The following is a 10770-nucleotide window of genomic DNA, read 5'->3' as shown; positions in this document are numbered from 1 at the left end:
TGTGCCTGTCTCTCTCAATTTGAAAAGATTCAATGTGTGATTCAGTGCAGCATGGGATATCTCAAAATATGGCATGTCTTTAGTACATCTTGAATTCTTTTGAAGGGGAAGGTGTATCTGTACACTCTGCTTAATCCTGAGAGAGAACACTCTTCCCTCACAATCTGAGTATTTTACATCCAGGAGGAGCTTTTTGAAGCAAATTCTCATGGGGTTGTTCCCTGGGGTTGAGAAAACATTAGTTATCCATACGAACTTTGGCAATTATGTTTAGTGCCATAACCCTGGAACTTGACTGGACCTAATCTGCTACCTGTGCAAGATCAGGGTCTGAAATAGAAGGCCTGAGCTAAATAGAATGCCCTCTGGGAGCAGCTCCTTGATAAGGATACTTAGGGCTTTTGGTCCAGGTTTACTTTTCTCTGTGCCTCCAAGATTCAAAAGAGCACACAATTCTAGCCTCTCAAAGGCTTTTATAACTGGGTAAGTCATTTCCCAGGTTCCACTAAACACCTCTCCTCTGGCCTCTGCATAGCCCATATTTTTACATGTAATTTTCTCAAGCCAGTTTGCTGAGCTCATCTGGTTCTTCTGTAGGAAATGGCCTTTACCTCCACAGAGGGAGGGTGATTGAAACTCCTGCCTGTACTCCCAGCAGCTTGGGTTTAAGGGATCCACCCATTTCCTTCTTAACCACCAGCCTTTTCAGTTCTCTAGTTTACCCAGTCAGAGCCTGTGAGTTTCCCAAGGGTGCACTCTGTCTTGGCTGATTCCCTTGGTTCCATTGCAAACTTGCACCACTCCCTTCTCCTGATCAATCCCTAGATGTGATTTTGGCCCTTCCTCCTTTGGAGAAGGCTTGATCTTCAAAATCTGGAACAACAACTATGTCTATGTTACTCTTTGAATAGGAATGAGTTTGCAATTGAGGCAACATCACGTGTCAGTGACTGTGGTACTCAATGCTTTTGCATTGTATTCCTTTTTTCTCTTGAGAGGATACCTTGTCTGTCTAATGGTGTATTACCAGGAATACTGGGGAGTTTTTATATGGTACCAACAATCCATCAAGTCTACTTCCAGGTTGGTTTCATTTTCTTTTCTTATCATGAAAGGACCTAGGATTCAGTTGGAGGTGTGCAGAGTGCAAAACCCAATCAGGTAAACTGCGTGCAGAACCAGTACTAAGGTTCAGCTCTCAGTTGGAAGTTGCCATTTCAGCTAGGATGTCAACAGGAAGTTGTGTCCAGTTGGGATATAATGGTTTCTGAGGAGGCTGAGGGACCAGAGGCAAGAGCATGAGAGACGCTGCCCAGGTCAGAGCAGAGGGCTCTTGCATCACACCCAGTCTGCTGAATCATAAGCCTAAAGTGGTTTCCCAGGTCCCACAGACAATTGTGGTTTATTTCCTCATAAATGAACTGACTTTGCCTTTGCCAGTAGATGCAGGTTAGCCTTAATCCAAAAGGTTTTTATTTCTGTATTGGTGTGTTCCATTCATATAGATTTTCAGGGCAAGTTTCCCTGTTGTCTGAAAGTAGAGTATTCCTAAGGAACCTACTGCAGACCATAGTGACAATATCCCATTTGGATATTTTGGAGGCCAGGCTATGTGTCTAACAACAGGTCTTAAGGGAGTTCTTTAATAAAAGCCAAGTGATGGTTAGAAAGAGAAGAAGGGAGAAAGAGAGAGAGAAACATTGATTGGTGAATCATCCATCAACTGGCTCCTGCCTACTCTGTACTGGAGTTTGGAATGGAACCTGTAAATGAGCCTTGTGTACAAGGGGGAATGCCCAACCAACTGAGCAACACTGACCAGGGCTTGCAGTCTCTTTTGGGAGGGGGCTTAGTTGTGCCATGTGAGCCCTCTCTTGTCATGGATAAAGTGGTCATTCTAATATTCATAGAAGGGACACACAATAAATGTACATCTCAAATTGATGGTTATTTTTCTCATCTCGCGCTCCCTCATGCTATGAAAACTTTTGCTCTGCTTTTACTCTTTCAGAATATATCAGAAGACACAAGGTATGCATTGTGTGGTTGTTTCTTAATTTTCCCTATCCATTTAATTTATTGTAGATTAGCAAGAGATGTGATGGACCAGGGACTGCTGCGTACTCCATGGGCTTTCAGTCCCTCGGCAATAATAAGAAAGGTTTCCCTGAAAAGGTGGGGCCATCTCTCTGGTTTCCCAGTACTCATTGCACAGCAGAATTACAGGTAGGCAGTGAGTACATGTGGGAGGGGTGCAGTGGTCATCTCACCACTCCTTGGTGCCTGATGAGATATATATCCTGCACCAGCCTAGGAGAGGCAGGGCTGAGTGGCCTTGTGGCCCCTAAGCAGAAGATGGGAATGGGGTAAGTTGGGACGCTGCAGTTGTTGCCAGAGCAGTGCCTTTGGCCCTCAGCTGGTTCCTCTGAAGGGAGAGGGAATGGGGTTGCTCATGCTTAGCCTGACATGATGCCTTGCTCCTGACCATTTCCCAGGATCTCTTTCAGAGCCACTTCATCAGGATGAACAGTGAGGCTCCACTCAGACTCCTGGACCTGGCATGCCAGAGCCTGCTGAGGGATGAAGCCTCGGGCATTGCTGCAGTGGAGTGGCTGCCTATGGAGCTTTTCCCACCTCTGTTCACAGCAGCCTTGCCTGGGAGGCACAGCAATGTCCTGAAGGTTCTGGTGCAGGCTTGGCCCTTCCTCTGCCTCTCTCTTCGTGCCTTGTTGAACCATCAGCAGCCTTACCATGATATCTTGCAGGCTGTGCTCAATGGGCTAGATGCCCTGCTTGCCCAGGAGACTCGACCCAGGTGAGGAGGATTCAGTTGCCTAGTTGGGCCCTGGTGGTCTGAGCAGTTATAGCCGGGATATAGGATTGCATAGGGCCACAGGGAGCGCTCAGGGAGGCCTTGGAGCCACTGCTGGGGTCATCCTGAGAACAGCTTCAGATATTTAGGGCTGATGATGATGAGAGGGTGACAGGAAGGACATGAAACCCCCTTCCTGGTGGCACTGAAAGGTACCAGAAATGGGGACCACGAAGGATCCCAGTAGTGCAACGAGCATCTGATTTCTGGGGTAAGGAGTAAAGGTCCCATTGGGTGTCTGGCCCAGCTGTCAAGATTCCCAGACTCCTGGCCATGGTCTTATTCCCTGATATCTTAATGGACCCTTGTTTACCTCCTATTTTCTCCACAGAAGGTGGAAAATGCAGATACTGAATTTAAAGAAGGGAGCTCATCAGGAGTTCTGTATTGTGTGGGCAGGTACCAGAGCTGATGTGTGCTCACTGCTGGATCCTGAGGCCCCACAGCCCATGAGGAGGAGGGGTAAACTGGACAGCTTAAGAACGGTGCCAAAGCCACCCTTGGCCCCCATGGAGGTGTTAGTAGACCTTTGTCTCAAGAGAGGTGTCCTTGATGAGTCCCTCAGTTACCTTATTAAGAAAGTCAGTGAGAGGAGAGGTTTGCTGCACCTTTGCTGTAAGAAGGTGAAGGTTTATGCTGTGTCAAAGGAAAACATTAACATCCTGGGTATGGTGCAGCTCAACTCTGTCCAGGATTTGAAGTAAAATTGTACTGGGAAACTGTCCACTCTGAGGAAGTTCACTCCTTTCCTGGGCCAGATGGGCAATCTGCGTCAGTTCCTCCTCTCCCATGTCTTTGCGTCTTCTCACACCACCTTGGAGCAGGAGGAGCATTGTGTTAGCCTGTTCACCTCTCAGTTCCTCAGGCTTTCCTGCCTCCAGAAGCTCTATTTGGATGACGTCACCATCCTCAAAGGCCGCTGGGACCAGATCCTCAGGTGAGGGATGTCGAGGTTTCTCTGCAGACCAGAGCAAGCCCCTTCTCATTTCATTCCACAGTGACAGGACCTCCTATGTGCCATTCATCAGCAGTGCGACAGAGCCTGAGTCACTAGAGGCTCCACACAGTCAGTGTCTTGTTCACTGCTCTGTCCCCTTGCATATTGTCAAGTAACTTCCCCCCACCTCCAGACAAAGGTAGGATGAATGAACTAAGAAAGATGCTACTGAAGAGACTCCTTACTAGGAATGGAGGTAATGGGGGCTTTGGGTGAGGTGATGGGAGCTTGGGAATCCTAAGTGGTGTGTAAGGGAAGATTGTGCAATGGAATCGTGAGGATGGCAGTGAGGAGAGGAAAGCCCATCAGAAGTGAGGTTTCAGGGATTTATGTCCACACTTATCGATTTGGTGATGGCAGCCTTTCAATCCAAACCTGCTTCTAATCACCTGTTTGCCAAGGTTTGCCAAAGGCTCCTGCTAAGGAATGCCTGGTGAATGCAGGATTCTGGAGGGAGGAATCATGAAAAGGGATAGGTAGTTTGTAGAAGATGCAGTGATCTAAGTTCCTGCAGGACTGCTGCTCCAGCTGGATGATACCCAACCGTGTCCAGATTAGCCCTTTCTGCAACTATGCCAGTGGCCTCATGGGCTAAGATATGAGGGTTACAGGAGTCCAGGCAGTGCTGGTAGGGAGCCCAAATGGATGGCATGTTGGTTCCTGTCTCCAATACTAAATTTCAGTGGTTGCCTACTGCTTGAGCTCCTTTCTGAGCCTCTCACCATTACCTCCCATCATTCATGCTCACAACACCTGTGTGTCTGAGGTTGGGTGTATGGTGACAGATGAACAAATGAAGGGTGTGATGTTTCATGGAGCTGAATCCCTCGCAGAGCAGGTAGGAGATGGAGAAAAGATTCCACTCAAATTTGCCCTGACTGAATCACACTTTTCACTGTGCAAGGTCCTGGGCTTGATCATCATCTGGAAGACCTGAGACTAAGGTGACATGGGCCTCTTTACCTTAAGGCCTGTCTCATGCTCGCTTCCCTCTGTCTAACCATTCCACCTTCCCACCCCCTCACCTAACTGCTCTGTGTCTCCCCAGCTGCATGATGGAGACTCTGTCCATCACTAGCTGCATGCTTTTAGAAAGTGACTTGAGACATCTCTCCCAGCATCTGAATGTGAGCCAGCTGAAAGTCCTGAATTTAAGGAGGCTCAACCTGACCCACGTCAGTTCTGGGCCCCTCCAATTGCTGTTAGAGAGAGCCTCCCCCATCTTGCAGGAGTTGGACTTGGATGAGTGTGGGATCATGGACTCCCAGTTCATGGATATCCTGCCTGCCCTGAGCCACTGCTCTCAGCTCATGACCCTAAGCTTCTGTGAAAACACCATCTCCATGACCGTCCTGGAGGACCTGCTTCGCCACACCATTGGGCTGAGCAAGCTGAACTACGTGCTGTATCCTGCCCCCCCTGGAGAGTTACGAGGAAAGGAGCAACAACATCATCGACCTGGGCCGACTTGCCCAGGTGCATGTGGGGCTGAAGCATATGCTGCAGGAGTTGGGACTCCCAGGCATGTTCTGGTTCTGTACTTACCCCCGTCCTCATGGTGTCTATAGAACCTTCTGTAACCCAAACCCCATTCTGTGACCCTGTTACATGCCTGTCTAGCTGGGTGCACATCTCATAGGCTTTACTATGGGCCCTTGGACACTGAAGCCCAGACATAAGTGAATCTTAAAGGAACCCAGCAGCCATTTTCACACAACTACTCAGTGGTGGGGGGAGATGCAGATTGGGGGCAGATTTTTTCTTTGGGGAGATGGGTCCTAAGGAGTTAGAGATGTGCATCTGAATCTCTAGGGAGGTGGGATTCAGGCTTGGCAGGTAGAAGCAAGATTATCTTTGTTTGAATGGTTGTGAATAAATGTCAGTAATAAAGGAAACTGAATGTGAACCATTTGGAGTCCCCTATGATATGCTAACCAATTCTGCCATCTGCAGTTGCTGGTCCAATAAGAGGGCATGAGCATCTGTAATGCACACACTCTAGTGTGGTGAGGTTGGTTCCAGCAGCTCCATCACCACTTATCCTTTCTGGTTTGGTGGTTCTTCTGGGGGACCAGTACCTCTTCCCTTAGCTCTGTGACTGTTCAGTGGATCAGCCTACAGAAGGTGCATCCACATGGACTGGAACAAGTGGCCTCCCATTAGCACCACTGAACTACAACTTCCTAGTGGCCATAGATTAAAACACTCCTCCCCACTGGGAGCCTCCATCACTGGCCTGTGGTCACTCCAGGGTAGAGCTTCCCTGTGCACAAGTCAGGTCCCCAGTACTGAAAGGGACATCATCCTGCCAGCTAGTCAGAGGCCTGAAATTCCAAATCCAAACTTGTCATCCCCCTCAATCCAGCCCCTGCTTGAATTCTAATACTTGTGGCCAGTAAACACAGTTTTCTCTATTTGCTTAGAAACACAGTTTTCTGTGTTTATGCCAGCTTATTATTTTCAACAAAATGCTAAGCTGGCATAAACCTTTGCTTAATATCTGTGTCCCTTACTAATATGAACCCCTCTGTGGAGGCTAGGTCATAATGTGAGAAGGCTCTCTCCACATGATCTTCATTTCTATCAGTCAAGGCTGTGGTAAACCAACTCTGAGCAGTGACAGGCCTTGAGTTTTGATTTTGAAGAGTGACCTACCCCAAGCCAGTTCTGGGAGAGCACTTAAGTGGACACAGGTGAAGGTCACTCTGGGGAGTTGGGGGTTTGTAGGGCCACCCTGAGGGGCAATTCAACCAAGTGAAAGGAAGAAGTCATATTGTGTGGTTGGATTCCTATAGTCAAAGGACAGTCAGCTGCCCAACAAGAAATTCTGGGCAGTCTCATTTGGCTCAGTCAGCGCTCAGCCATAGGAGCACCTGGGGAGAAGGCCACACACCCAGGCTCAGGGGCAGGCCTCCACGTGTTCCTCTCATCTTCCTTAATGTGCTATTTCTGTCTCTCACTCAGTGCCAGCCACTCATGTGCTTGCTGCTCTCTGCTGGGTATCAGCAGGTTCGCAGCTTGCCACACACAGCACCTGGCCCTTCTTTCTTTTTATTGCCATTCTTTATTTTCTTCTTCCTTCCACTCTTCTAGTTTGGTCCCATCAGCTTGGGAGCATATATTACCATTTCTTAAGTACAGTTCTTAATAATTGCAGAGGGAAAGGGAGAGGGAGAGATGGATAGAAACCGCAATAATGAGACACTATCATTAGTTGGCTGTCTTCTGTATGCCCCCTGGGATCAAACCTACATTCTAAGTTGCCCTGCCCCAACTTAGAATTGGACTATGTCCTCTTGGATCATAGGTCTAGTAAGTCACACTGGCAAGGCACTATATGCTACCTCTATAGAGGAGAGAAAATGCTGAGATATCTGTAATGGATGGTGAATCTCCCAAACCCCAGGAAAGAGAACAGGATTATCTCTTAATCAAACACTCTCTCTGCTTGCACCTTGTCATCCTATCCCCGCTTGACAGGGAACAGTGTCCATAATTGGGATCAAATCTCTGGAATTTGAGGAAAGTATAAAAATGGACAGGTTTTGGGGGAGGAAGGGCATGCGCTAAACATCTCATGATCTGGGTGTTGGTTCCTCACCACACGTAGAGACCATGCCCCATTACCTTGTGGTGAGATTCACCTGTGGGGCTAACTTATGTAAAGCACTTGTCAACATGTCCTGTTTTGTACTTGTCCACTGTTATTAGCATTAATAGTGATTATTAGCCACCTATAGTGATTATTAGACAAATTAAAGAAAAAAAAGTGAAAGTTAGTGTCCCTGGCCAGCGGGGCTAAGCATTGTCCTGTGAATGACAAAGGTCACCTGTTTAATTCCTGGTCAGGGCACATGTCAAGGTGGCAGGTCCGGTCCCCAGGCAACCATTAATATTTCTGGCTCACATGAATGCATGCTTCTCTGTTTCTCTCCATTCATCTCTCTCTAAAGAATGAATTTAAAAACACACCAAAAAACAAGGCAGAACAAATGAAAACTCATTGCTGCATGTTGTCCCTCAACAGGTCTCTTGCACTTGACACTTTATTTGTTCTGGAGACCACAACTGGTTAATCCAGCAAAATTATTTATTTTGATGAACTTTCCCATCAAAATGCACAAAAAGGCATAGTATCAGGGCAAGGAGGCTTAGCAAGTGCATGTTTATATAGAGACATCATCTGTGAAGATGGGCACTCAAGGGCCCTGGGTAGGTGGTGACTGCTGGTGCACAGGGATCCTGTACATGAAGACTGTATGTATGGCGGTCTCCAAGCCATTGGAAAGCAAGCAGGGAGAGTAAGGCACAATAGTTGGTTGCTTACTATTTAATGTATCCCAGAATCCACCAATCTGCACTGTAGTCAGGCAGGTTGGATTTAGGACAGCTGGGGGACACAGATGTCAAAGGGAAAACTCTCAATAAAAAAGATAAATCCTAGTCCACTTGGCTCAGGGGTTCAGTTCTGACCTGTGAACCAGGAGGACCGGGTTCAATGCCCAGGTTGTGGGCTCCAAGCCCAGTAAGTGTCTTTTAGGAGGCAGCCAACCCATGATTCTCTCTCAGGATTGGTGGTTCTACCATTTAAGAAATAGAAGGAGGAGCCCTTTTCCTTGGTCAGAATTTTATGCTTTTTCTCCTTCTCCTTAATCTTCCTTTCTTGCCACTTCCCTATAGGATTTATATAATGTGATCTATTCTATGCTGGGAAGTTTTGCATTGTTTGCCTTCTTGTACTTCTCCGCACCAAATGTGCTATCAATTCAAATTTTACCTACATTGGTAAAATTCACCTGAGTAAATGTTACATCCAAGTGGCTTTATTAAGTGTTTCATCAGGCCAGCAGCATACCAGGTGGCAATGAAAAGGGGCTTACTGAGCCAAACCCAACAGGGCTTATTCCCTCACTGCCCCCAATCTTACATGCTGGACTTTAAAGTCCTTAAAAAAACTGAGGCTCCAGCTTTCAAATTTTTCACCGAACTTCACATACACCATTGTAATAAAAATACTTTTAAGAAATCGCACATTTTCTGGTAATTTTTAAAATTCACATTGGAAGTGTAGTTAATAACTATACACTTAAAAGGCAAAGACGTGAGTTTTAAAAAACCTTACTAGCCGAAACCGGTTTGGCTCAGTTGATAGAGCGTTGGCTTGGGGACTGAAGGGTCCCGGGTTTGATTCCGGTCAAGGGTGTGTGCCTCGGTTGCGGGCATATCCCCAGTAGGGGGTGTGCAAGAGGCAGCAGATTGATGACTCTCTCTCATCGATATTTCTAACTTGCTATCTCTCTCCCTTCCTCTCTGTACAAAATCAATAAAATATAATTTAAAAAATAAATAAAAAGTCTTACCAATGAGATATTTGTTTACATACACTGATAAATATAACGAGGGTTCAGGTAACTTGATGTTTAGGAGAGCACACCCTTTGTAGTACATTAAATGTCAAACAGTTGAAGGGAAGTGCATGAGTAGTTCTACAGTAAAATACATATCACTACCGAGGGGCACTTTTGTTCATGTCATTCAGAGGTATTGTCAGGAAAGATAACTGGTTCGGTTTAAGTGACAATCTGTTTCAATTTTATTATTCCTATATCGGAAAGGTGCTGATGTCATTCAATAAGCAAAAGGATGCTTACATTAAGACTTCTTCAAACATTTATTTCATTCTGTATGTAATTTTTCTCCCTACTTTATGCCTTTAAAGGTTGAGGGCATACAAAATGCCATAGGAAGGAGGCAAACAATTGTTTTGCAGCCTTGTTGGAGATTCCTCAATCCTTTTTTCCATTTAGGTTTTCCAAAGAAAATGTGATTTGTTTGCCCTGCCTAACTGGAAAACAGGGCAGTATGCCATAAAGAAGTAGCACACTGCTACATTCTGTATGCAGTTCTTTCAAAATCTGGTATGCAGTATGGTCAAAGACATATTGGGGAATTTAGGGCCAAGAATTCAATTCACCTTCCAAACACATTGCTTTTACGTGTTTTGAGTAAAATCAGACAAGAAATCCCATTTTGTTGAAAACTTTATTCTGAATATTTTAACAATACAAATGTTCAATTTAAATAATTAAGTGTATTGTAATTAACATAAATGCTTATGAAATAACCTTGAATAATTCAAACTTCGCACCCTATGCAGAAACATCATAGGATGTGAAGGCACCTGCAGTTCTTGTTTCTTCCCCAATCCCACCATTAGCCTTTGGTCATTCTTAAACAACAGAAGACAATTTTTAAAAAAATTAAATGTCATCCATACCTTAGCACCATTTTTAATTTCAGTGTCTACTTCCTGTGTCACAGGAGCTTCCCTCCTGACTCTCCCAGAGGAGCCCGATAAGTTGAGCTGCTGTACTGCATGAGTAGATGGTGAACTTATGATCTCTGCCAACACCAGGACCCCTTAGAGAGATTACCCGTATTCTGCTGCATTAATTGTCATGCCCCACATCATAAACATCTCATCTGTGGCTATATTTATCATCTCACTGACTGCTTCCACCATAAGGCAGAAGAGACCTTTGTGCTGGAGGTGTTCCACCTGAGCCTCCTGACAAAGCAGTGACAAAATAACAATACTTGAACCTCTAATTGAATAATTTTGCATCAGTATGGCATGACCCCATAAAGTCTTAAATATTCGGGAAACCTATAAGTTTACCTGCCTGTGCTGAAAAGATAATAGTAATGCTGAGGTTGGCAATGGAGCTTACAATTATTTAAAAGACAGCGACGAATAATGTTTTATCTTAAATATTTGATTGTGAATAAATGGAATGCAGATTTTTTCTGAAAACAGGCTGAAATTCTTACCATTGTATTGTTCCCATGCTTCACTCTGTCAACTGCTCCCTCTGATTAAAAGATGTTAAAACAACAACAA

The 10770-nt window shown here is 45.5% G+C and overlaps 1 protein-coding gene across 1 annotated transcript; it reads left to right on the top strand.

Moving 5' to 3' along the window:
* Nucleotides 1-2522: 2522 nt before the first annotated feature.
* Nucleotides 2523-5468, top strand: LOC311615854 (melanoma antigen preferentially expressed in tumors-like; the record flags this gene model as incomplete). The annotated part of the gene is given in 5 exon segments (XM_084871287.1): nt 2523-2815; nt 3204-3573; nt 3577-3809; nt 4918-5284; nt 5286-5468. Coding segments are annotated over 5 exon segments (1446 nt in total).
* Between the last annotated feature and the right edge of the window lie 5302 nt (nt 5469-10770).

The sequence above is a fragment of the Pipistrellus hanaki genome, assembly GCF_964339955.1.
Source record: "Pipistrellus hanaki genome assembly, chromosome: Y".
Classification (NCBI taxonomy): Eukaryota; Metazoa; Chordata; class Mammalia; order Chiroptera; family Vespertilionidae; genus Pipistrellus; species Pipistrellus hanaki.
Note: the sequence above shows the minus strand (reverse complement) of the source record. Positions and strands in the feature narration are given on the sequence as shown.